Source organism: Haliaeetus leucocephalus, unplaced genomic scaffold (assembly GCF_000737465.1).
Source record: "Haliaeetus leucocephalus isolate CR32 unplaced genomic scaffold, Haliaeetus_leucocephalus-4.0 Scaffold186, whole genome shotgun sequence".
Taxonomy (NCBI): Eukaryota; Metazoa; Chordata; class Aves; order Accipitriformes; family Accipitridae; genus Haliaeetus; species Haliaeetus leucocephalus.
This window is the reverse complement of record NW_010972622.1, coordinates 1,196,624-1,223,648: the sequence shown is the minus strand read 5'-3', so window position 1 is coordinate 1,223,648 and position 27,025 is coordinate 1,196,624. Positions and strand designations below refer to the sequence as shown.

The 27,025-nt window shown below is 48.0% G+C and overlaps 1 protein-coding gene across 10 annotated transcripts in view; it reads left to right on the top strand.

The window, feature by feature from the left end:
• R3HDM2 (R3H domain containing 2) overlaps positions 1–27,025 on the top strand; it is a 59,473-nt gene that overhangs the window by 24,489 nt on the left and 7,959 nt on the right. For 5 of the 10 annotated variants that reach the window (XM_010565142.1, XM_010565133.1, XM_010565141.1 and 2 more), the window contains 12 exons: positions 8,244–8,442; positions 9,612–9,653; positions 11,312–11,398; positions 13,019–13,145; positions 14,280–14,358; positions 15,129–15,188; positions 15,873–16,013; positions 16,402–16,510; positions 17,701–17,796; positions 19,326–19,357; positions 21,936–22,168; positions 24,939–25,144. In XM_010565142.1, the coding sequence (XP_010563444.1) occupies positions 8,244–8,442; positions 9,612–9,653; positions 11,312–11,398; positions 13,019–13,145; positions 14,280–14,358; positions 15,129–15,188; positions 15,873–16,013; positions 16,402–16,510; positions 17,701–17,796; positions 19,326–19,357; positions 21,936–22,168; positions 24,939–25,144 (1,411 nt within the window). The remainder of the gene's footprint in view (positions 1–8,243; positions 8,443–9,611; positions 9,654–11,311; positions 11,399–13,018; positions 13,146–14,279; positions 14,359–15,128; positions 15,189–15,872; positions 16,014–16,401; positions 16,511–17,700; positions 17,797–19,325; positions 19,358–21,935; positions 22,169–24,938; positions 25,145–27,025) is intronic. The other 5 variants (XM_010565134.1, XM_010565135.1, XM_010565136.1 and 2 more) reach the window with 5 other exon arrangements.

Here is a 27,025-nt window from a genome sequence, read left to right as displayed (position 1 = left end):
GTTGGTTCATGTGGCAAGGATTTTTCCAAGCATTACACCTTGGGGATGGCAGGGTATGCTGGGATACCCTCTTAACTGTAGTAGGGAATCAATCCTTCCTTGGTTTGATACTTGCTCCCATTCTGAAGGATCAGGGCTCTGTTATGAGTGGAATTTATCTCCTTTGCTACTGAAATTCAGCCACCTCTGACATGAAAGCTAGCAATTTAAGCTGCACAAAAAGAACAGTGTGGCCTTTGGGGCAAGAAGCAAAGACCTGTGTTGAGTGGGAACATCTGGAATCTGGAGGGGGGAAAGAAATTAATTGTTCTGCTTTGAATGTTTCTATCCTGAGACAAGTGCAAAGGGTTCTACTGTGAGCTTTTCCTTCCACAAGAAGCTGGATCTCAACACAACAGACACCAGATTAAAAACTGCAGAATCCCCTGCAGAGCGCGTGGAGGCATTGGGTAGGTGGCTGGACACGTTCATGTTTCGGACGTGGTTCAACTGCATCTTTTGTTTTCTTCCATCGCAGGGAAGAACAAATATCTCCTCCAGTCCTAAAAGGACTTAGGCCTTCCATGTGCTGCCCAGGGCACTGCATTGCTTACCTTACAAGATCTGATGAAGTTTCTGTCTTAGGCCCAGATGTTGTTCTTCCCATCCTGTATGAGGGCCTTGTTTTCATGTTGACGATGAAAAGAAAAGCAACCATGACTTAAGTTAAAGTGGCATTTTCCTGATTGTTTGGTGCAATGGAACTTGTGTGGTGGAACCCTTCTTCTGCCTGGAGCTCATCTGTGTGGCAGGCAATTACCTCTGCTGTGTACTGCCTTCACAGTAGCTGCTCTGCCTCATGTGTTTTCATTTAAGCGGTGCTTTTTGTTTTATCTTCTGCTGAAATACTCATTTTCAGTGAAAACTACTCCATTGTGTCTAGGCAAGATGTGTTGTTTTAATAGCAGCTCTCAGGCTGCAATAATGTAGATGTTTACCCATCCCCAGAGTGCTGTGGTCCCAAAGGCTTTGGCAAGGGAGGCCCTGCTGCATTCTTACTGGTTCCATGCCTTCCTAGGGACTGTGGTGCTGCCTGTTATTTTGATGAACTAAGATCCCTAGATAGAGTAGGTAATTCACAAAAGTGAGGGAAGTGAACCTGCCCTGGGGAGGTGGCAGCCTGCTCATGAGAATGCCATTTGTCAAACGTGCAATGAGTCTTCAGCGTTGACGCATCCTTCCTGAGGCAGTGCTGGAAAGCCCCTGGTACTACAGTGTGTGTCCTGTTTACTGCCTTCCAAGGAGCCAGCCTCGGCTGTGACAGCAGCATTCTGGATAGAAACCCTGAGTTGCATCCAGGTGGAAATGGCAGGCTATTAAAGTTTGGCTTTTCAAAGCCCACACGCAAAGCATGCTGTACCTTTTTGATTCTCTCTTTCCTGATATGCCAACGCACCTTTATTGTTCTGGCACATTTGATTCCTGTGTATCACATGAAGATGATTTTGGCAGTCCTGGCACCAGTTGTGTCACACTCTTGGAGTACAGTAATAGCAAGTTGACACCTATCCTGATTTTAGTGCTTGCACTGATTGAGGGAGGTAACAAAATAACTGATTCCCCGTGGCCCCGAAGTTATCTTGTGGTTTGAGATGTTCTACATAATTAAATCCGTGCACATACTGCATAACTGAGAACTACTGCCATGGTGATAATTCAGATGTTTCCCATAATGCACCTACTGGCTGTTGTGCCATTCAACAGGGCTGACTGCACCTGTACTAGTGAACAGCCTTTTTAAAGGTATTTGAAATGAAGAGGAGCTCTAGGATTACATCTCTTCTCCAGGCTCCAATTCCTACATTCAGCCAGAGACTCAGAGGCGAACAAACCATGGCCACCACAGCTAGGCTGTTGCAGACACTGGCCTCTTCCTAGGGGTTACGGTTGCTGGAACAGGCCCGGTAGCCCCTGAGCTTAAGCCTCTCAAAACGAAGTGGGCAGTGGCTCTGCTGAGGTGCAGAGATGGGTCTCCCTGAAGGGGATTGTCTTGTAGCAGCCCTGCCTTAGAGCACAGATGTTATGTGAACAGCCAGGAGAGCCATTAGCACCTTAAGCTGCTGCAGCCATTTGCTCAGCAAATGTGAAGTACAGCTTGATATGGGGGCTTTCCTCAGCTGTGGATGAAGGCAATTTAACTAGTGTTGTCTTACCCTCCTTGGAATTACTTGGGAGGGACATGTTGGAGACCTCCTGATATTCTGCAGAATTAACTTAGAGGGCTTCTATCTCACTGGCATTTCCCATCTCCTTGTTCATATAAGGTTATTTCCCCCCTTTCCACCTGAAGTCAAACCCTTCCATCTGCATCATAATTTCACCTCTTTGATGTAATGTGGGGGTGGAGATTAAGATTTAAAGCAATGACTAAGCACTGGGGGCCTATACACTGTGCAATCAAATCTGGCCTCCTGTTGCTTGGGGATTTTTTTTGCTAGGTTTTGTAGGAACTGTATGGTAGTGAGAAATTAAATCCCTCACTTCAATTGATAATAAAAAAAGCAATGGAGAGAATTTGGGAGAGGTTGCTTCATTGGCTGAGACAGTTGCAGTTTATGAGCATTCCTGAGTAAGGTTTCAGGGCTTTCTCACTGAACCAGGTGCTCGTTCTAGCTAGAGCTGTTACCTCTGACAGGGAGCTGTTTTCTCCAACAGGAGGGAAAGGGGGTGTGCTCAAAAGGCTCTTTACCTGTTTGTTTTCAAGCTGAGGCTGCAGACTTTTTATGGGGTGCTGGGGATGCCCCAGTCAGCAGTGTTGGTGCAGGCAGCTTACATTTTGCAGAGCGGACTGGGAGCCCAAATGGAGCCTAGGAGGGAGATGCTTCAGGAGCTATGTGGCCTTTGTTGGTCCTACTAGCAAAGCCTTTCATTACAGCCTCTTGTTGCATCTGGTAGGTGTACTTTAATACAGCAAAAATTTTACCATCTGCTGTGCCCTGGCAGAACAGGAGAAGACAAAAGCCTCTGAAGATCCTTCGGTGCAGAGAGGGAGCACTGTGCTGCCTGACTTAGTAGAAACGAGGAGGCTTTAATGCCTTGAATTTGCAGCACCCTCTCCACCCTGCCGCCTCCACTTTTTCCTGTGAAAACCTTTTTCTACAGCAGACGCTGTGCTCGGGAAGGGGAGTGAGGAGGGGGAATCTAAATCACCCCTCAAACTTGTCTCGTTGCTCCTAGTGATAGAGCCTGTTGCCATGGAGCTGTGATTCCAATTGGTTGACCTGGAAGCCAATGAGCAAATTGTTCATGAGAGCATCATCATTTAACCTTGCAGGAGGTACTTACTCAGTGATATATGATGCTAATACTAAAGCCTTACACAGAGGGGTGCAGTGAAACGCTCAGATGCTGGAAAAAGGCCACTGCTTTCCATCTTCCCTCTTGCAGGCTAGTTTGTTGGTTTTAATTACCAGTTGCACCAGCAAACCACCCTTGGGCTGGGCCAGCTCTTCCTGCACAGTTCTCCTCCCAGTGCTCAGAACTGCCTTTGATTGTCCATCGGAGCAATGTAGTGGGGACTGTCCTGCCCGCCAGTGAATCACCAGCCTCAGGATGTTTATTTCTGAGCCCTCAGAGCACTCTGCTTAGCATGTGATTGGATGTGCTTTGTTTCTAAGTGTGCTTTCTTTATGTTTTATAACCAGCCCGAGGATGGAGAAAGCCACTGTTGTTATGGCTATGTCAGGGTTTCTTCTTGGCAGCAAGACTCTGCAGCCTTGTCTGTAGTGAAAACTCTGTTCCATTAACATTGATGACCTGGGCTGAGTCTGGTAAGATTTCTGCTCTGCCCTGTTGAATGCCTTCTGGAGTGAGTCTCGGAAAGCTAAAAAATAATTCATTAATAACCAAGGGAGGAGATGGAGGGGAGTGAGTCAAGATTCTTGTCTTTGAAGCAAATTGTGAAGCCTGCAAACTTGCTCCTCTGGTCATGGGTTGGACAAGGGACTGAGCCCACTCGCACTTGTTTCCTTTCCCCCTGAAAACTGAGAGGTAGCTTAGCTCTCTTGCATTGTGGGACAAGCTACCTCAGATACCTCTATCCTATTGCAACACAGGAGCATGCATGTAGGCAGCTACAGCCAAGCAGCCATATGTCTTCCTTGCACCCTCATTTAGCTCAAAGGAGTGTGTCTGTACTCTGAGAAACAGGGCCAGGAAGAGAGTGTATTTAGCAGTAGGCTTCCTGCTTTTCCCAGATTTGCTGCTGGATCCATCCTAACTGTAAATGGAGAAGTTTCTTGCTTTTATTCCCTGCCTAACCAGGACCAGCTGCGGCCTGCATTGTCACGGCTTGGCAGCTGCAAATTGCATGTAACAAAAGGCAGCAGAGGTGGAATTCAATGTTCGCCTTCAGGATGAAGAGGAGGATGTAAATCTGTCCTGGCTACCCCTTCACCTGGCCCTTGGCCAGCACACACAAAGTGTTCACACTGTCACTGCCCTGACTGGCCTGTTTACTTTGCCAGCCTCCAGACCCAAACTAAAAAATCAATGGCAGCTCACCCACCTTCTGTTGCTCCGTTTTTCTCTCTTCTGACACAGATTTTGTGGCTTCCCTAATGTTGCATCTATGTAATCTTTTCATTTCCCTGACAAGGCACAGCTCAGTCCCACCCACCCCACCAAGTCCTCTGAACTTCCACTTTCTCTGCAAGCCGCTGTCTGTCACAGCAGATCATGTCTGCCACCCCCTTGCTGCATCCCACGTCTGTCCTGGGGGAGCAGGGCTGATTCATTCATACAGAAGGGAAACCTCCTCTCAAAAGCATTGCTATTGAGAAGCACTAACAGTGCACATACCTTCTTTGAATTTTGTGTGCAGGGAAATATCCTGGAGGACCGCTGTCAGGGATGGAAGCTTTATCAGGAGGGGGCAGCCTACAAAGGTCAATTCAGTGGCTCTGAGTTGTCTTTTGTGGAAAAGGAGAGGGAAAACTGATGATAATCCCCTTGTTCTGATGCCAAAGTTACATTGCAGTATGATGAGGAAAGATCCTGTTACCCTTCTCGAATTTGACTGAGGTGCTTAGCTTGAGGGTAAAAACTTGTTATAGTGTAGCTGTTGCAAAGAGAATGCGCTGTACAAAACCTGCTCCCTTATTTTAGCGAAGAAATTCCCCCTTTAGGTAAGTGTCGCATGTGCAGTTCAGGTACCTCCTTATGCCTCCCCTCCCCAAATCTGCTACAGGTCCTCCTGGCTTGTTTACCAGCCAGGCCCCTGGCTTGCACATGAGGCTGGAGCAGTTGCCTACAGCATGGAACATTTTGGGGAGGCGGGAGGCAGAGTTTACCAGCTTCACCCCCTGCACTATCCAGACTCCCACTAAGGAGGCTGGCATGCAAATCAAGCAAGTACTTTCTTTTCCTTTTCTGACCTAGTTCCTGTCGAAGGCATCGCAGCAGAGCACGACTCCCTCATGTGGGGACTCACCACCCCATGCAGTATGCTTGCTATAAACCTGAGAGCTTGATTGCAGTTCCTATTGGCAGGTGCTGGATACTCAGCCTGCTGGGATGAAGAACGGACCCTTGCAGCTGAAGGATAGATGCCTCAGGGATTCCCGAGGGAAGCTGCTTCCTGCAGGGGTGCTCCAGGAGGTGCCTGTCAATGGGATCATCTGTGGTGCTGCACGCTGTCCCATGGGACTGTGCCAGGAAGGGGTAGGGAGCAGCCAACCGATCCATGCAGTGTAAAGATCTGCACTGATCAGCATTCAGAATAGCAGATTGAGGTGCTCTCGCCCTCTCCTCCACCTGGTTTTTGAGACCACATACATGCTTGGAAATCGTTAGCAGCCGGAAGGGAGAGGTGTTTGCTCAACAGCAGACTGCTCTCTGATTCTTTTTCTGTAACAAGCTATCGATGGCAGCTGTTTTCTGATAGGAGCCACCAGTTTGGTTGTGGGACAGGCTGCTTGGTACAGTGTGACAATGCTGGGCTGAAGGAGCCTCGCTCAGCACTGCAGCGGGGATGGCATGTTTGTTCAGTGTTGCTCCTTAGGTGAGAAGAGAGCCTTCTGGCCCCTGGTGTTCTCATCTTAACACTTTCAGGTGTGCTACCTGCTTCCCAGGTGTGGGAAGTTGCTTATGGAATTAACAGTGGCTTTCTTGTAACCTTCCTGCTCTAGAATGAATGCATGTGAACAGTGGCTGAGATCTTCCAGCAGTTCTCTCTAGTGAGAAATACCGTATTTTCATACAGTGCTGGGACGTGTCTGCTTGCCTGTATCAAACCGTAGCATCCACAGTCACTCTGCTATGGACACATGTGTGTGCCTTGAAACATACTGGTTCCTATGCATAAACCATACAGTACAGCCCTGTCAGCTTAATCCTTGCCAGCTTTTTTTTGCTTTCCCTGCATCCTTTTTCTGTGGATTTTCTGGAGTCAATGGTGGTATTTCTCACACAACCTTAAGGTGCTGCTTACTCAGCAAGGCCTTGGGTTAAGTAACTTTTTCCTTTCCTGGGTCTCCTATCTGTGACTCTGAACTGACAGCAGCAAGTCTTACTGCTGGGGGAAAGCTCATCATAAGTCTAGAACGGGTGATGATAGGTGTGAAGGAAAGCTAAGGCGACTGCAGCTTCCTCCTTTTGTCAGTAAGCATCCTGTTCCATCCTCTCGCGTGGATCCAGTGCAGTGCTGGCATCTCCGAGGCACAGTTGCTACGTGGTGCTGTGGTTTGTCTGGCTGCAGCCCTGCCACAGGGGGGTTCCTGTAACAGACAGCATTTTCCATTCACAACAGGGCATACATCCTGGATGTCTTAATAGTTTTGTTACAAATCCCTGTAAGAATCCATGAGCTAGAAGCAGTTGATTGCGCGCTCTCACTTTCTGTATCGGGAACTGATTCCAGTAGCTGCAATAAGAGTCAAATACATGTTTTATCTTCAGTAGCCCCACAAATTAAAGGGGAATGAGGTTAAATTAGTTAATGGAATATTAGCAGTTCCCATGCAGAGCCAAGAGTTGATAAATGTCTGAGATCTGACTCTTCCTCAGACATGTTCTGCCAAAGTAATTAATAAAACAAGTTGTTAAATATCAGCTGTGTTTTCCAGTGCCCAGACCTTTTGCCTGAGCCTCTCACAAATTTGGGCTTCCCCTTTTCTTTTTTTGGAAACTTGTCTCAATGGGCCTACCTTTTATGCTGCCTTTATCCAGCCTCCTCATTCTATCATCAGGACAAACATTGGGTTCTGCGCAGGCAGTGTCTCTGCAAACATGTTTCTTGGTACCAGAATCCCTCTGCAGTCCTATGTAAGCTGGTTTAGCCCTTGCTCAAGCTCAGAGGCCTGCTTTGAGTTAGCTGAGAGGGCTGACATTTCACTTCTAGGCAATCGGTTTGGAATTAACAATTTGATGAATGGATATGTGACATGTTCATTGCTCTTGTTTAAGACTGTCAGCAGACTGAGGCACATGTTGCTGCCCTGTCTAGATTCTGCTCTAATTCAGAGGTGGTTTCAGGGGTTCTGTGGGCTGCCTGTGTTCTTGCTAATCAAAAGAAAGCAATTAAATGCAACTTTGTCAGGAAGCATTATTTTTTTTATCTTAATCTGTAATTTGACTGGTATCGTTTGACTCCCACTTTTCCTGAAGTATCTAACCATAGGCAGCTAGAGAGAAGATACCAGGGGTTACCTTATTTCACAGGAAGAAGCGGAGCAATGTCTTGGGTGCGAGGCTGTTTTCTCACTGAAGATTTGACTGATTGCAAGAAGGACTGGGCTGGGATTTGGGGAAAATATGCACATTTTTTGTTGTTGTTTGTTCTGGGGCAGAGCACGCCTCCTCTGGTTGGTTGAGTTTATTTCACCTACTGAATTCCTTGCCTCTGGATGTTTGCTAGCATTAGGACTACCCTCAGTCTCTCCCTTGCATCAAAGCAGTTAGAGGGCAGAGTGCCTGCACTGGGGACCTCTGTATATCTCAGAGGCTTTGTTCAGCCCTGCTAGTGTCTCCAGAGTCCTGGTGAGAATCATGGAGCTCCTGCAAGGTCCCCTCAAGCCAGGTGCTGCAAGGGGCTGCATCCAAGGGGATGAGTGGGTGGGCTGTCATTGGAGTGCTTGGTTTGGGGTCTTTGTACACAAGATGAGTTACAAGGAAGTTACAACCTATATGTGCAAGAGTTTGTGTTCCAGATAGAAACTCTCTCCACCCTGACTCCCTTCTACCCATTCTGTCACTTCTTCTGGCAGGTGCTTATTGCTACATTGTAGGGCTCTGAAGATGTCAAACAGCAACACAGCACAGGAGTCTCTGGAAATAATGAAGGAGTCTGAAAAAAAGGTGGTTGAGGAATCTGTGAACAAAACCAAATATGTATCCAGGTCACCAAGCAAGGAGGAGGTGGAGAAGGATGGGGGGGAGGAGGTCAGCGTGCGCCAGGAATCTCAGGTAAGCAGGCAGACAAGTAGATAGGCCCTTCTGCCAGCTTGCGGAGCTGGGCCTTCTCCTTCTACTTGGCAAACACAAGCTATTTGCTATCCCTTCTGAGAGGGGCCTAAGCCTGTGCTAGCACCTCCCAAGGGGATACCATGCCGTACAGACTGTGTTGTTCACAGGCTGCTCTCTTTCTCTTTAGCTGAATCTGTTCCGCTCAGAGTGGAATAATTTAAATATTCTTTGAGCCTGGGAGAAAATGAGACTGGTGTACTCCTGGGGGCACTTGTGCTCAGTCCCCAGGTTCTAGTCCCATGGCTGTTACCTCCCTTTTATTCTTTTCTTTGACCTAAAGATCAGTTAATGACTTAATGTGAAGTGAAGGCATCCCAGGGAAAGCTTGGTTTCAAGAACGGTGCTTGGCCATTGCTTTGCTGCTGTTAAAAATGCCCAAATAGGAAGCGAATGTTTTGGGATTTCACTTCAGCAAGGAAAAAAAAAAAAAATCCACGCAAGCATCATTTGAAGGGTGCTGGGACTCATCCCTGCTGCTCTGCTCTCCTGTCACATGTGCTTTTGGCTTAGTGTTGAGCTTGAAGAAATGCCCACCCTCAACAACCTGCTGAATGCTTCTGCATTTAAAGCTGCTGGCTGGCACCAGATTTGTTGCAGCACTGCGTGGGCAGATACCAGTGTTGCTCAGAAAGAGCCTGACTTTGGTCACTTTATAATGTGGAATGGGGAAAGATTTCTTAGAAGGTAGGGATAACAGATGACTCAGTGTCTCTTAAATCAGAGCAGCAGTGTGTCTCTCTCATGATCCACTGTATTAGAACCCCCTTGTGTCCCAGGAATGGTAGAAGACTTCTAGTTTTCTCACTTAGAAGTGTGTCATGCACCTCTACGTGTATACCGTGCAATCCCACAGTTGTGCTGGTTCTGTCAGAAACAGAGGAACTAGGTCTAATCCATGTGAAGTTTTTTAAGCAGTTTTTGCCCACCTGGGGCCTGACAGGGCAGCCCTCCAGGTCTTCCTATTTGCACATGCTTCCATTACTGTCAGGTAGAGATTTTTTTCAGAGTCATTTTACACACCCAGTGTCGTGCTGCCTTGCATAGCAAATACCATTTACAGTGTACACATTCAGATTAAGCTTCTTGCCTTCTCTTTCCTTTCTCCACAGAGGCGAACTTCGAGTCATGGACATGCCAGAAAAAGAGCCAAGGTATGACCTCTTCTGATGTCCCGTTGTTCTTTTGGCCATTCTGAGCTGAGTCGTGATCCCAACCATAGGATGGTACTCTCAGGTCTTTCCTGTCTCCAGAAGCAACATGCAGTGCATGATGGTTCAGGGCAGTAACTTTCTATGCACTGGAGCATGAGTGCTCCTTTTTAACACACACTTATCCATGAAGGAACTGTTTGCTGTTATTAACTGCCACACCTGTCCTCTCCCCAGAGCCCAAAATGCCAGAAATGAAATTCAGAGGTGTCACTGGAGGGACAGGGCAGTGCACTGGCCTGTTACACCCTCCAGTTAAAAGCCAGGTTTAAGTATAACTGCCTGGTTTCACATAAGACCCTTTTTCTTCAGGGAATACCACGTTTGCTCCCGTAACGATGGCACATGCATGTTAGTGAATCCAAAAATTTTGCTAGTAATAAGCACCAGGACGCCACTGTTCTAGAACATTGCTTGTAGGCAAAATCTTGGGGTAAAAATGCAGCCATTGTGTGATTTATTTTATTTTATTTTATTTTATTTTATTTTATTTTATTTTATTTTATTTTTTCCCCCTACTGAAGCACCTTATCAAAAGTGGCCAAGAATTTTCCAGGCTTGGCAGTTACAGAAACATAACATAATTCAGGAGTCCATCTAGTCCAGCTAGAATTCATTTAGTCCAGCCTCCTACTCAAAACAGGGTCAGCTGTGACGTCTGACTAGGTTGCTCAGGGCTTGATTTTAAAACTGTGATTGAGATGGCGAGGGTGTTGTGTGTCCCCCCCTGCTTTTTTTTTTGTATCTTTCACAAAAGTTCAAACCCAAATGAAGACAGATTCTGCTCTGAGGCATGGAAGAGAGGGGAGATTAGTTAAATTTGTAACAGGGGTTCTGCCTGGGTTTTTTTCTGATGAAAGTAATGAATGAAACAAATGTGCTGCTTATGGTTCTGTTTGGTCTTAAAAGCCAGGACTGTGCAGTACCCAAACAGGCTGTCATTCCCATTCCTGCCCTGCCTGTACCTAGGGCACTTCAGGCCTTTCTCCATATTGTTGATCCTGCCTGGGATCTCATGTGACTGGTTGATATATTTTTTCCTATTGGTTACCCAAGTAAGTCAACTTGCCAAGAGTCCTGAAAGTGCAGGTTTTATTTTAAGCGTTTTTCTCTAAGCACTGCTACATTACCCAAAATGATGAAAGTCATCAGCTCAGACAGGCAAGATGTAAATGGGATGACAGCCTTTTAATTAGGAACAGTAACAATCTTCACATCTTAAAAAACAATAAAATAGTTGGTTTCAGCTATATCCTTTGTTAATGGTTTTAATTCTTGCCAGGTGAGGAGGGGAGGGGCTGGAATTGCTCTTGCTGAAGAGGTCAAAGAGCGCATGAATTAAGGCAGCTAACTTTCTCACCTAAAATTTGGTTTGTTCAAATCCTAATCAAAGACTGAAGGAAGAAAATAACTGATTTGTTCTAGGACTCCAAGCCTTTGTATATTCCTGTTTGCTGCAAGAAGCTTGTTTGGTAGTCCTCCTTTTTAGCAGTTTAATTAACAATAACTGCATGAGTGGCTTGGTAACGCAGCAGCATGAACTTAAGTATGTGCGTTTTGGCTGAGGTGTCTTAACTATACTCTTTCTTTTCCTTCTCCAGTCTAATTCAAAGCTTAAACTGGTCAGGAGTTTGGCTGTATGTGAAGAATCGTCTAGCCCTTTTGTAGATGGGCTGCTGGAGTCCCAGGTAGGCCTAGAATGAGTCGAGCTGTGGAGTGTGGAAGCCCAGAAAATCCACATCTTGCTAGAACTGATGTCCTGTCCTGGGCTTGTGGGTCTGAGTGCCAAGAATTTCCCACAAGAGGCTGCTTTTGAAGGAAGCTGTTATATGAGCACCGCTCGTATGTGTACAGTCACAACCCTTCTCTTATGAGGAATCATCTGCATCAACTCACTGGGCACCCCCAACTACTTAAGTTGTGCAGGCTTAATGCCCCCGAAAATGGAACGGCACTTCGTGTTCACAAAGCCCTTGGGGTTTTGGCCATGGGAAGGAAGTTTTTATGCAAGCCCTTTTCTTGCAGCTCAGGCTGCAGTGACTGAAAGCAGCCAGCTCACAGAGAAGTGATATGCACTGCTCTGCAGAGATGATCCCCATCTGTGGTCACTGTGGGCAGTGACAGAGAAGCTGAATCTTGAAGGTGGGCAGCAGTCAGGGAGGTGCTGAGAACCTGTCTGCCCTGGCGAGAGCACATGGGTTGAGCTTTCTCTGCCCACACAAGCTTTAGAAGCACAGGATGGTGCAGTGTGCGGAGATCTGAGCTGGCTCACTGTAGATCAGGTTGTGGCTAGCTATAGCCCATCTTTGTCGAGCTGACGTAGTACCGCACCATGTAGAGTCACCAGCTTAGGTCTGTGGTGCTAAATCAGAGACTGCTGTGCTACTTTCCATTGACAAGGACAAACTTGGCCTATGCTAGGGCTGAGTGCTGCCCAGACCACCTCACCCTTGTGGTGAATGGGGTATTTGGCCTCTAAGCCTTCCTTGTGTTGAGACCCCCAGCTCCAGAGGCTGGTCTCCTGTCTTATGGTTGGTTCACTTAGAACTGTAGGGTCACTAGGAGGACTTTTAAAGCAACCATAAACACACATCGTGGTGCCACAGAACTGTGCTAGTGTAAAGGCAGAAGGATGGGGAAGGATCAGCTGGCACAAAGGGTGGTGGTTTTATAGTCCATTTTAACTTGAATCTGAGCAGCACATCATCTGACATTGCCTTTGACAATCTCACTGGTGTTTAACATTTCTTCACATGGAGCAGGGGGAATCCTCAGGCCATGCTGGGCAGTTGCAACTCAAGAGAGGACGTGAAAAGAAACATCAGAAGGCCCCATGTGGCACAGGGACCACTCATCACACCACATATGCTTTTTGCTGTGTATTCTGTTTTCTCTTCATGCCCTTTCTCTTTCCAGGTTAGATGGTAGAGTCTTACTGAAACAGTGCAGGACCTACCTCACCTTAGGCACTCCTGAGTCCAAAATGTAGTAGCATTTTATCAGCTTCAAATAGGGAAGCATGTTACTTAGATTCTGAGGTGATCCAGGCAAGGGAGGTTTTCAACAGTGACAAATGTTGTTGAGAGCCCCCTCAGAGCCTGCTGAAGGCTTCTTGTTGTGAGGAGGGTGGGGAGAGAGACTGCTTTGTCTGTTCTGAGAATGGGGCTTCTTATGAAATGTCTCAGATCTGCGACCTGAATCTCCTGCCTTTCTGTGACGCCTTTCTCAGTTGCCAACAGCTCCAGCCATGGCAGTGATTCCAGGGAGTGTGCAAGTGACTCAGACCAGCCTGGTTTGTTTTGTTCCAGGACATCATTCAGTTGCACGTTAGCTGCCCCTCTGACAAGGAAGAGGAAAAGTCCACAAAAGATGGGGCTGAGAAAGAAGAAAAAGACAAGAATAAAGAAAAGGCACCAAGGAAAATGCTGTCTCGAGGTCAGGTGCTCATTTGAACAGGGCAGGTCCTTTCTTACTCGCTTTGAGGATTCTGCTGGCCAGTGGTACAGTTGCTGGAAGCAGAGTGGTTATCTCTGCTGATGACTGTACAGGAACGTGTCGTTTTCATGACATCCTTTCTGAGCAAAGTATGGAGAGGGAGGGGGGAGGGTTTCTCTAGATTATTGGCATGCACCCCAACAGACTTGCAGGCTTCCTGCATAGTTTATAGTGATCTGGTGGCTTTTTAAATGTGCAGATGCAAACCCAATAAGATCCACTGTATAGACTTTTGCTTTCAGTTTAGATTTGATTTTATAAAACCTGCTACAGGTGGCAAGATGTGAGGTTGCAAGGAGGTGAGCTAAGTTTCTGCTGTATGATCCTGCGTGTATGATTTTGGGGCATAGAAATGGCTAAAAAGATACACATTTAATCTAGTGAGCAAATTGCACCTGAAATCCTTGTACAGATGGCAACTCTGCACTGGTGCAGATTGAGTTTCACTTACTGTTTTTTCTGCGATTACTTTTAAATTAAAAAGGGTGTGGGGAGAGGGGAAGAGCAGGGCCAGTGGGGCTTTCCAGTTAAATAGCTTGCGGGATCAAAGGTGCAGAAGTTGCTTGCACAAAAGTATGGTATACTATGCTTGCAGGGGCCTCCTGTAACAGTGTGGAATATCCTGAGTGTACTCTGAGTGGCTGGTTTTAGGGGCAAAGTTTCCTTCCATGAACTGATCTGATCTGCCTCTCTCTGGCATCCTCCTAATGGGGCCTTGTGCTCATAGTGCCTTGTATGTAGCGTACTGATCCTCCTGCTGCTCACAGGGGAAAGGGTATACAGTCCCTATTTTACAGATTGAGAAACTTGACCTAGAGGTTGCATTCAGAGCCTGTGCTAGAAACTGGACTTGAGCCCAGGTGATATGGGTCCCAACCTATGCAGTTCTGTAACAAGGTGGGCTTTTTTTCCTCTCTTCCTGTCGTGAGTAGTTGGTGCTGAGAATGAGGCCGAATTTCCTCTGGCAGCAACGTGGGGACATCATCCTCATGCGTGTAGTGAGACACACACCTCTTCCCTTCAGTCTATTCTATCGCAGTGTTTTGTTAATTTGTTCTGCTGCTGTTGTTTCAGATTCCAGCCAGGAATATACAGACTCCACTGGAATAGATTTGCATGAATTTTTAGTAAATACACTGAAAAAAAACCCACGGTAGGTCCCTAGTCAGTAAAACAACATGCTGATGGAGTGAAGGGAGGGAGTACCTGGCGACCGATGCTTCTTTGATTGACTCTTAAACCCATGGTGTTTGTGTGCATGTGTGTATATGTATGTATGTATTCATGTATGTTGGGAGGAGGGGGATACTGCAGCAACTACAGAAAGTACCTGAAAGTGTGTTTTACTTTTTGGAATTCAGAGATCATTACTGGAAGCTGGGGCAGTGTAGAAACAAAAAGCACAACTGTAATTTTATGTACTGCAGTCAATCAAAACATGCAATTGTGTATTATGAAGAGAGAAAGAGGAAAAAAAAAATTGTTTGAATGCAAGCAGGAAGGAATCTTGATTGCTTTAAAACCCTTCTATAAATGATTGTCAAATACCAACCTCTAAAGCAACTGCTGCTGTGTCAGTAATAAATGTAATCAAGCCAAATGCTGGCGTAGAATAACAAAGCTGGAGTCTCTACCAGTGGAGCTTCCAGCAGAGCAGAGATTCAATATTACCAAAAGCCAAGCACTGTTAGCAAAGCAACAACTTTAAACTGAAAAAAAAATCTGGCAATTAATTTACTTTATATGAAAAAATGTGGAGTTTTTTAGTTCATTCCTGTGGAGGATGTGTGAGGCCTGGTTAATAGTGTTGCTTGCTCCAGGTATTTGTGACTTTTCTCTGTTGTGGGGAGGGGGGTACCAAGCAGCGAAAGCTGTGTTTCACTGCTTCTAAAGGTGGCCTTTTCCTTTTTCTTTTCTTGACAGGGATAGAATGATGCTACTAAAGTTAGAACAGGAGATTCTGGAATTTATTAGTGATAACAAGTAAGTGATCATCAAGTTTGTGTCAAGCAAAAGAGGTTTGTAACTTACAGTTTAGGAACTTGGGCACCCGGGGAAGAAGGGAGTGTCTTTTGGACACGCTGGTTAGGAGGCCTGTTCTTTTGTACATCCTCCATCTCCTTTTGTCCACACACAAGGTTTCTGAGTATCATATTGATTGGGTATCAATTGCTTTAACACCCTATCCACTGTGAAGGAGATTAGTGCCATTGTGCTTCTTTTCCTAGCATAAACTGGGGGCGGAGAAACCAGGGGCAGGATTCACATCCCAGAACATGAGGTGGAATATGTGTCTGCAGCAGAGCTTGCAAACTTCTTTATCTAATAGGATCAGAGAAGTCGCAGTATAAGTACTAATTCTGGCTCCTGTTCCTGCTTAGAAACAAATGTGCATTTCTGCACAAGCTGGTCTTGTTTCAGGAAAGGCCTATTCAACTTGAGCTCTTGAATCAGCCCAACTCTGTCTGACAAAGCAGTGTAAGCCCATGCTCATGGTCAGTGTAAGAGGCAGCACTTGAGTCATGACTTAACTGCGTAGAATAGGTGGTATGGTCTGACCTGGGATTTGGTTAAGGCTCCTCTGGCCTTGATCTCTCTTTTGTTGTCAGATTATCATTGTCTGTTTCAAGGCCTTCTAAATTCTAATGCTTTCTCCCCTCTTCTCAGCAATCAGTTTAAGAAGTTCCCTCAGATGACCTCATACCATAGGATGCTGCTGCACCGGGTAGCTGCCTACTTCGGCATGGACCATAACGTTGACCAAACCGGGAAGGCGGTCATAATCAACAAGACCAGTAACACACGAATGTAAGGGGGAGGGAAAGAGAATAACTGGGCTGGCATCCCCTCCCCTTCCTTGCATGGTGCTGCATGACCCCCAGACAAAGAGTCCTGGCATGGTCAAGAGCAGGATGGATTCCACACCACATGTTTTTGCCTCCATAAGAAGGGCAGGTCCCCTCTCTAGAAGAGAAGAATCCCTCGCTTCCAGTCCTAAGCGTATGTATTTGCAAGCCCTTCCTAGCTCTCTTTAGTTCTCAGAGAAGGGGCAGGAGCTCTTGTTGCCATCAGACAGGAGAGATTCAACACAACAAACATCTTTGCACACCCCCTTACTCCCTGCAAGGCAGTGGTTTTATGAAGACAGTTCTATGCCTATTTTTGCCCTTCTAACAAGGGCTGGTTCTTCCTGCAGCCCTGAGCAGAGGTTCTCTGAGCACATCAAAGATGAGAAGAATGCAGAGTTCCCGCAGAGGTTTATCCTAAAACGAGATGATACCAGCATGGACCGAGATGATAATCAGGTAAGGGTGGCAATGGGGTATCTGCATACTTCGTGAAAGTTAAATGCGACTTTTCCAAGATGAGAACAACTCTAAATTTCTCTTGGGTTTCCTGCAGTTACCTTCTTTAATAGAAGCTTCTACCCCACCCAAGCAGCAGCATCTAGATATATCATGAAAACTTTACAAAATATTGTGGAAATGCATGAAGAATTTGTGTGGATTCTGTGGCGGGTACTTTTCTGTACCCTGAATATCGACTGGTGGCTGGGCCAGGCTTTAAGGTGAAGCCTTTTGCTAAGGTTTCCTTGGAAATGCCCCAGAGCTGAGTGTTGCCAAGCATCTCTCCCACCCCTCCCCAGGGCTTGCAGCGAGTCAAGCTGTGAAGTCATCAGGACCTCGCAGTGCTGCTGGAAGGAAACCATCGGCAAAATGAAACACTTTGAGCTCAGCAGCATTGCCAGTCATCGGAGCTAAAAACCCTCCTGAATCTCTGGCTGCCTTCAGGCTGTCACAGGTGGCACCACACCCATAACACAGAGCTAGCCTTGTTCATCTGTGGCTGTTTTCCCAGCCTGTGTCAGACAGAATCTTGAACATCAAAAACAGGGCAAGAGACAGGAGACCTCTTCACCAGGGATCTCATGCTCTTTGCTCTTATAGTTCCCATCTTAACATCGCCCCAGCATACCACTATCCCTTGCGTTGGGTCATGTTTCTGAACTTCAGTCGTCAGGATGGGGATCTGGTCATTGCAGTCGGTATCAGTTTCTGGTTTCCCCATGGTGGTGCTCTGCAGGTGATGCAGCTGCCCACGAAGCACAGAATCCATGACCGAGCAGGAGTTTGCTGTGTTGGCATATGCTCCAAAGAGTGGCCTTTAACTTTTGACCCCTGGGAAAAGACTGTCTTTCAGAAGTACATGGTGATAGTCCTGATCTGTCCCTTCTGAATCAGACAGAGTTCAGGGAGAGTGGTTGTGCTTGATCCAGGAGGTGGAGTGTACTAAGACCTCCAGGATGTTCATCCCTAGACATAGGTGTCCAGAAGGTAGGTTCAAAGGCAGAGGCTGTGTCATTGCATCCAGGCATCATGCACACACTGCATAATCCACATCCACTTACACTGCTACGTAAAAATATCAGGAGCTGACTGCGCCCCCTGCTCCCATTGGCAACTGCTGACCCGCTGAGATGTGTTTGTCCCTTCAGATCAGACTCCCCTTGCAGGATGGGAGAAGGAGCAAATCTATAGAAGAGCGAGAGGAAGAGTATCAGCGGGTCAGGGAGCGGATATTTGCACGAGAGGTAAGCTTGGATGACTCACTTGCCTGGTACCTTCCTGGAACTTTGTGGCAGAAGGTGACCTTGAGTATGCTAAGAGGTCAGATCTTGTCATTGCCTTTTCTACAAATTTCCCAGTGTTCTTGGTATCTACCATTGAATTCCAGCTCCTAACAGAGATGTCTAAGACATTGAGATAAAGGAGACAACCTCCACTCCCCAGTCTGCTCCTTCCCTAAATTGCCTGTTTCAGGGGGCAATAGACGTGTGGGGACTGACAGAGGAGGCAGTTTTGCTCCTTGCTGCCCAGCAAGATTATAAGCTTATGCAGTGGCATTTCTGGGATGACTAGCAAATCGATGAACCTGAAAGGAGCAGCAGCTGTCTCCCCCAGCTTCTCTCCAGTGCTGCAGCTTCAACCTCCTGACCAAGCAGTGCTGCCCTTGGAGTATCAGGCAGGGCTCTCTGCCTTTACGGGATGAATCTGGGCAGTACATTTATTGTCTTTCTTACGAAGTGTCCAGCCTGGTTATTGCTTCCTTGAGATCTCTGCTCCTTATGTGGAACTCCTCTAAGCTGGAGCTGTGTTCCTTGCTCATGTCTGGCTCAGAGAGGCTGCTGTGCTCTGCTGTGTTGCATACAATCTGCCAGCTGGAGGCAGCTCTCCATGCTGTGTCAATGTGGCAAATGATGGAATCGGGGACGATTCCAAGTGCCCGTCTGTCGTGGATCATGTTCAAAGTCCAGCTCCTTGCCTGCTGCTTTTGTGCATCTTGGGGATGACACCTTTCATTTGTCCTAATGGGAATTGCCATGTGCCTGCCCAAGGAGGATGTTAAGGCAGCCACTGTGCTGAGTCCCTAGTCGAGTCACCAGGCTTCAGCTGATGACTCTCCAGCCAGTTGTGATCATGGACTTGTCTTACATGCACAGGCCCAAGCCATCCAGAAAAGTTAGTAAGCAGCTCTGCCTATAGTCCTAGACTAGAACAGGTGCTGTCCCATGTTAGCACAACACTGGGTGGGCATGTACTTACCCTTGCTCTGTGTTCATGGGCTGAGCCAGTGCTTTGCATCTGACTTCCAGAGGCAGGGGTGACTATCACAGAGTGGGCTGGGCTGGCTTTGAGCCCTCTGCCTTTTTTTCGTGGCTCTGATGATTGTGCCTGCATTTAGCAGATAAGGACCCTTGAATGTCTGGCCTTGATTGTTCCATTGACAAAGCTACCATCAAAGCTGACTTAAAACAATGAAGGAGGGAGTTGAGGACTGAGGACTCAGATTTGCAAACTCTTGAGAGATCTCAGGGTCACAGGTATCAGGAAAGGTTCTTAATGGGCCTGGATGGAGAGCCAAATGGGACTGGTGTGCAGAAGGCTCAGCAAGACTCCTGAGCAACCAAGTAACTGGTGCACAATTCAAACTATGTCGGAGTCCCATACTGTTAGTGCTTTGCTCCTCCTTGCTTTGAAATTGCCTGGGCTTGTTGCTTTCAAAGTTACTAAGTCTCCCTTTTCTTTCCTTCCCGTCTCCATGTCTTTTCCATGCTTCCAGAGTGGCCAGAATGGATATCTCACCGACAGCAGGTTAGTACTATTTAGCAGACAATATTTGTATCTCTGGCTTTCTCTGTGAGGACTGCATGACTCTATAATGATGCTTTTTTCTGATGTTAACCGACAGACTCTCCAAAGAAGGCTTTTCTTCTAGTTCTCACAAACGGAGGCAGATTTTTAGGTACCTCTGTGTGACTTACTTTGTACATTGTCCTGCTGAGTAAGTTTGCCCCATGCATGGCTGCTTGTGAAGTTACTGAAGTTGTATTTTTTGCAACATCAATTTCCAAGTCCTTTTTTGCTGATTCATCGATTAAAATGGAGGGGTGGAAGGTGGGAATGGCAGCGAGGAATGGAGAAGCGGAGGATTCCAGCAGTTTTCAAACCATTCCTCCTCTTGTTTCCCAAAACAATAGGAAAGTCCCTGTCCTTACAGTGACAGGATCAGCATCCAGATAGGGTGGGGTTGTCCCTAATCCCTGATTATAAAGGCTGGATTACTTAATGGTGGCAATGAAATGTCTCAGGCTTCCATTTCAACCGGACTATGCTGCAGAGGGCACTGGGAACATGTCTGAGCAGCGTTTTCTTATAAAGTAGTTTTCCTGTGGATGAAAGGGCTGGAAAGATGGAGTTAGCCTGACAAGTCACCTTGCAGAGACCCCTGCTGCAGGAGGCTGCTGAAGGTATGAGGATAAAGAACAGGATGAAAATGGAAAGACCCTCATGCCTGCTGTCCTCTCGTTTAGTAGCCAAGCTCTAGAGATGAAGCATCTTTGTGTATGAACAGGACAGGAGGATCTAAGCAAGCATAGGGAAAGCTTTGCCCCTCTCCTCAGTCCGTCGCATGGCTCAGGCTGTCCTTGGAGAGACACTGTCGTGGAAAATCAAGTGTCCTTAGCACAGTTACAGGGACTGTGTCCTGGAGTCTGCGCATGGCAGTGGTGTTCAAGGCAGGGGGTATAGTTTTCAGATCAGCCATGGAGCTGCAGGAAAACTCGCCCAGGAAGTGGCAAAAAAACCCATTGCTGGTGTGATTGCAGCTTTAGGAGCTGAACTGCAGCTGTGGCTGCGCTAGGAGCTTTTCTGACTGTTGTGCCCGGTCCCTAAAGAGCTTGGTTAACCTGCTGTCTTTGTTTTGTGGTTCCTATAGTGGGGAGAAGGAGGATGTGTGGGCCTTGGGACCATTTTTGAGCACTGAACAGAGATAGACAAGCTCTTGAAGAGATTGGGGTTCCCTCAGCTATGGTGCTGGAGATGATGTCTCTGAACTCCAGAGACTTACCACCCTCAAAGCCTGGCATTCAGAGCAATGCAGCTGTCTGTTTCACTCACTTGGAAGTCCTGTATTAATGCTGCTGAAGCACAAATCTGATTGCAGAGAGCTCTCTGCTGGTGGATGCACTTGGAAACAGGCTGTAGTAAGGTTAATGGAGAGGAAGGCATGGCTGAAGCTGCTAGGGCAGTGCTCTTGGAGAGCAAGGGTGTGGTAGCGGGCCTGGAGTTTGGAGAGCATTCATAGAAAAAGCAGAACCATTATGCTGCTGGGTTAGCAGAAATCAGCTTGAGAGGGGTCTGGGTTCTCGGGGAACCGGAGTTTGCAGCTGGGTCAGAACAGAGGCCATGATGCGCCCCTTCCCCATACACATCCCCAGGAGCAGCCTTCAGAGTTTAGGTTGGAGAGGGCCCAAGAGCTTGACAGTGGTGCCTGTTAGATCAACTGTAATTTTGGGTTTGAGGCTGCATAGTCCAATTTCTTCATCTCTTTAGGGATATAACCATTGTACTGGTTTTCCAAGAGACGTATTTTTTTTGGTTCTCACATGCTCCCAGCAGCCCAGAATATCACCTCAGAAGTTCCTTCCAAGCCTATCTTGTCCCATCCACAACTGCGTGGAGCTGCTGCCAGGCTCAGCCTGCAGCTTTATATGAGCATCTCTTCCAGTGTTGCCTTCCTCACCATTCCTCCCCAGTGAAGGCCCAGGAACCCATTACTGTGCTTATGATCCTTAGCTGGGCTGATAAACCAGGCTTACTGCTTGGGATGTTTTGCTGACTCCATAAAGCCCTGCTGTGCCCAGACCTGTCCCTGGGGCTAAGGGAGGGTGATCAGTGGGAGCACAGCTCTGAGCATAGCAATATCCCAGGATGTAGCTGTTCGAGCATAGCAATATCCCAGGATGCAGCTGTTCCAGCTGGGCAGAAAGCCTTACTAGGGCTGGTATGGAAAGTGGTCTCGCAAGATCTCGATCAGCCTTGTCTCAAAGCCTCTGTTAAAAGCTTCCTGTTCTGAGACAAGGAGGGCTTTAGCAAGGGATCATGCTCTGGCCCTGCTGGCATCTCTTCCAGGCTGGGATCTAGCTAGGGAAAAGGGCCAGGAGCCAGCTGTCAACATACACCAAGGAAGATCAGCAGTGTCTGGGTCTTCACAGTGCATGCCCAAGAAAGCTGTGACCCAGGGTATTTGTTCGCTGTCAGATCCCTGTACAAAGTGCCAACATGCTGTGTCACAGAGCCAGCTGCTGACTGGGCTCACCACCCCGGTGTGCAGGTCCTGCTGCTGCCCCTTTCCGCTGGAGGTGCGGTCTAACTCCTCTGGTCTCTGCAGGGGCAACCGGGACAGTTTGAACCGGGCCTCAGGCAGCCGCCAGAGCAGCACAGAGAGCGAGATAAAGTCGCTGGAGCCTCGGCCATGGAGCAGCACAGATTCAGATGGCTCCATCCGCAACCTGCGACCACCTGTTACCAAAGCCAGCAGCTTCAGTGGCATCTCCATCCTGACACGGGGGGACAGCATCGGGAGTAGCAAAGGCAGCACTGCCAGCAGAACGTCCCGGGCAGGTACTGTACTGTTTCCCCTGCACACCTTCTGCCAAAGGGCACTTAGCAGACAGTCTTTGGGCTGGGGAGCTGGGGTTCATGATGCTCTGGTCAGGGAATCTGGTTAAAATGGGACATGGGTTGGCATCATCTGAATGTGTTCAGTACCTAGGCTGGGATATGCCAGTTCGTTCATCATCTGCTTTTTCAATACTCGCCACCAGATCTTCCTTCCCTCTAGCAGAGTTATCTCAGACAACGGACATTTTTTAGTCCCATACCCTGGAACTCAAGCTGTCAATTTTCTGTTGTTTTCTCTCCCCTGCTGTGCTGCAAGTTACGTGCCATTCCTTTCTGCTCCCCAGAATCCCTTACAGCCCTAAGGATGCATGGTCAGGGTAAACCACCTGGCACTTTTCCTTCCTTTCCAACAAAGGAGGTCCAGGGAAGGGTGTCACCAATTAGTCTATCTCATCAGACACAGTCTATCTCATCAGACAAAGACTACGTTAATTGGTATCTGCCTACGATGTTCTCTCAAAATGATTCACTGTACTCCTGAGAGCAAACATAACAGCAGGGAGCTGGGCCTGCAGCTCTTCAAGAGCTGTTGAATACAGCTCAAGGTTTCAGGAGCACCAAAGGGAATTAGGATCACAAGTCTCTTTGCCTTCTTCAGATCAGTTCTTCCTTTTCCATCTAGGTAATACAAAGGGTAGCCCATGCACGGAGAATGTTACTGTGGGGCATCGCTGATAATCTGTTACTGACAACAGCTTCCTGAGAGGATGTGTGCTGCACTTGGCAGGGCACCAGCCCTTCTATCAGTGGGGAGCAGAGTCCTTTATTTTCAATGGACTGCTTGTGAAAGGCATTTGTGGAAGAGGCAGCACAGGTCTTTGCTCTCAGTTTAATGGTCCAGTGATAACTAAGGTGCCATATAGTAGCTGGGTACAATTGCTATGCAATATCAATGAGCAAAATCCAGTGTTGTCTCACTGTCTAGCTTCCTCCATTCTCACTGGTAGGCAGCAGGTCACCAAATGCTTGAGAGCTGTCATTTTACTGGGGAGGGGAGGCAGATTGGTGCTTGTGGGTGATTAGACTGCTCCACAAGAATCCTTTCAAATAAAAGGGATGGATCTAAAAGCCAGCCAGGCTGCTGTTCTAGCACCCAGGCTGGCTTTGAAAACTACACATTAATCTTGCAGTTTAAAGGTGGCTACGTCATCTCTTGCGACCCTGTTTCCATTGTGCTCAGGGCTGCGCTTACTTTGATTATTGCAGCCACCTCTGGGACTGATTCATCAACTGATGGGAGTAGTTATTTGAAGATCTGTCCCAGCCATGTGCAAAGCAGAGCAAGCAAGAATCTGCTTTTTTGCTCTTTCTGTATTTTTCCTCCAGGTCTCCCCTGGGAACAGAAGCCAATTGCTCTCCAGGCTTTACATAATGGGGAGTGATTAGAAATGTCTTGGTGGGGGAAGAGCAAAGGAATTTTCACTTGGGGGAAAAAAACCCACCACCCTCCATATCCTCATGTTTATTCTTTGGGGGAGGAAGAACCTAGGACTCTGGGGCTCTTTTCCCATCTCAGCATTCAGCCCCTGCCCAACTGAAATATTTCCTTCTTTGCACCACGTGGCTGATGATACAGACCTCCTTAGCAGAATGCCTGAAGATTCGCTGTTGAAATGCAGTAGATCAGAGGCAGAATTAGTTAAATAGCAGCTACTGGGCATCAAGCAATAGTTTCACAGCCCTTTTATTTCTGGAAGACTGCAATACTGAGGAGAGCACTTCCCAGCTGGGAGCCCTGCAGCATGTATTGCACTCCTTCCTAACAATTTTTCCTAGCATGGGAAGGAATTGCTTTCAGCCTGCCACCCCTAGCCTTTTACTGAAAAGATGTGTGTGTGCTGAGTCTATGTGGCCATAAAATAGGATTCCCTCACTCCCCTCTCTGTTCTGGGCAAGCACTTGAACAAATCATGATGACGTATTAGTGTCAGAGCAGGGGCCTTGCCTAGCTGCAGAACTGAGCTGTGACTGGGAACAGCTCTCCAGCTTCTTTCCACAGACTGGTTTATGGTACTGAGCTGACATGAGTGTATCTGGCAGCTCCCTCTTTTTGTAATCTCTGCCTCATGCTGGGGTAGAGAGCCCTCCACCAGGCAGGTGCTGCTGTTAACAGCCAGATTGCTCTTCCCAGCAGAAGGACCATGGCATTTATAGAAGGCCCTGACTTGTGCCTGCTGCTTTCCAGACAAGACAGAGGGCACATCCCTCCAAAGAATCAGTTGCAAAGGTTTACACAAACAGCAGCTACCTGAGAGCTGTGGGTGGGGACCACTGTGTAGGCTGTCCACTAGGAGTGAGGGTGCTAGCTTAGGGTCAGGGAAGAGAGCACGCTCTTGACAATAACAGCTGTACAACTTGTGGCCATAGTCTGGAACAAGAATTGCATCCCGGTCTTCCCTGTGTGGGGCAGGGCATGCATGGGTCAGGGGGAGAAGAAGGTGCCGTGACCCAGCTGTGGAGGGTCAGTGCGTGTACATGGACATGGAGAGGAGAGAGGTACAATCACCTGGAGTCCTGAGGGTGTCAGCACCTTGGTTTGCTGTGAAGCAGAGGCAGGCTTGTGCCTTAGCCTGCAGCCTGCTCACCCTGTCCCCGGTGGAAGCTCCCATGTGGACAGCAGAGAATGCAGTCTGCCTGCAGTATAGGAGGTAGTGACAGGATCTACCCTCCCCGCCCTCCCCATCAACGAATTGATGTTTTTCTCTCCCAGGTTCCAACCCTGCCATGCCTTTCTCTGTTCAAGGTTTGGTACTAGGCACCCCTGAAGCATGCAGCCAATCCCCTTCCTCACAGCCCAGCCGTGGCCTCCTACCCTGCACAACCCAGCAGCCTCAACCACAGCCACCCCAACAGCCACCACCACAGCCCCAAGGACTTCCACCTGCAGCCCAGCAGCAGCCAGCTATGATATCCCAGGTGAGTGGCTGCACAGTATCCAGGGCTCAGTAAGCTCCTTGTGCTCATGGGTGGGACATAGAAACAGAGCCAGCATACACTCAGGGTGCTCTGGACTCACACTTTGCCCGGTGGGTTTTGGGTGTCCTCGCATTTGCTGCCTGTTAGGGAGTGACAGTCCCTCTGCGCTATTGGCAGAGAGCAGGAGAAGGTTGGGGGCCATGCTGTGCCTGAATATGATGCTCTGTGACATCTCAACTTGCCAGCCTCTCTGTATCTGCTCAAGCCAGCAGCCCTCCTGGCAAGGGATCTGTAGCCCTTTGCTGAGTGGCAGGGTTATGTTCTAGAACCAGTTGCCCTCATGGTGAGGGACTGTCACAAATGGTAGTTGGGTTTGAGCTCCCCAGTGCTGAAATCCCATGGCTGGTCACCTGATGTCCTGGGGAGAGGCAGACCTGGAACTGTGCCTGGGTGTATTCTCCAGGCCCTCCCTGAGTTAAACCCAAGTGATGTTCCACAGCCTGCAGGGCTATTTCTGAGGATGGAGCCCTCTGGAAAGCACTTTGTGGCTGTCATTCCTACATACTTTGTTCTGCTCCTGAGGCTGTAAAAAAACAGCACAAGAGCTGCCCCTGCATCACTGCAGGACTGGTGAAGGGGTGGGAGCCAACCCTGGTGGGCAGTTTCGGAGAGCAAAGCTGCCTGCTGTTCAGTGGGTGCAGAGCTGGGCGGTATGCATGGGAAGTATCCTCAGTACCTTCCCGTCTTGCCCTATTCAGAGCAGCATGTCAGTGGTGGACCTCAGCCTGCCTACGAGCTTTACAGGGATCCTTTCTGGTGCATCATCTCGTACTTACCATGTCTCCTACAGCAAAGAACTGCAAGTTACACTGGAGGTTTTCAAGATGCAACTGGATGGGGAGGGTGCTAGATAATCTTATCTAGGCTCCCTTTCCCATGAAAGGTTGGACCAGATGATCTTCTGAGGTCCCTTCCAACCTTGGCTGTTTCATGATTCTAAGTGTTTTCAGTGGGCTGGGATGGGAGGAGGAAACAAGCCTCCTTGAATAGCTCTTACTGCAGATAACATGAACAGCTCCTTAGTGTCTGTTGCTGTCTGTATGAGGATGGAGGGAGCTTGCAGTTCTTGGGCCCTGGACTGGCTCCAGGGTTCTGGATCTGTTTGCAGAGGATGCTGAGACTCAAGGGAAGCATCTCAGTTCTACAGATGAGGTGCCTTCCTGAGGTAGCCAGGGTCCAGTGCTAACACTAGCAGGAGTGTCTGTCTGGAGCAGTAGCATGGCATGGGACAGAGCACAGTGCCCTGGGTGGGAGGTTTGAACGCACAGCAGGCTTCTGGAGCTTGTGCAGGATCACTGGGTCTTGCTGGGGTTTTTATTTTGTATCTTCTACTGTTTGGCTGTTCTAGTGGTTTAGGTCCTGGAAAAACTTTTTTCATGTGTTTGACTGTTGGTGAAAGGTCTGAAAATGCACTGTCCCCCATGTGCATGCACCTTCTGTTTCACCAAAGGTCAAATCAAATGTTCAAAAAAACAATTCAGTGCTGACCATTACAGGTTTGGTGCCCAAAGCATAGTGTGTGGTGCCTGAGTTAGGTGTTGTCATAAACAGGCATTAGCAGGTCCTCCCAGTGACAAAGTGAGAGGGGCCCCTACAGAAGGCAAGAGTGAAGAAAAGCCGTTACCAGCAGGAAAGGCCAGGAAGCACTGCAGAGGGAGCTGGGAGTCAGTGCCACACACAAGTGGGCAGTGGAGTGGGAGAGACACAATGGTTGTGCTGGGGGGGAAGTGGCTCTCCTGCTGCTGTTGGCCGTAGCTGGCCTTTGCGATCTTGTGTCACCATTCCACTGTTCATGCCAGGCAAGAGCTGCTTTGCGGACAT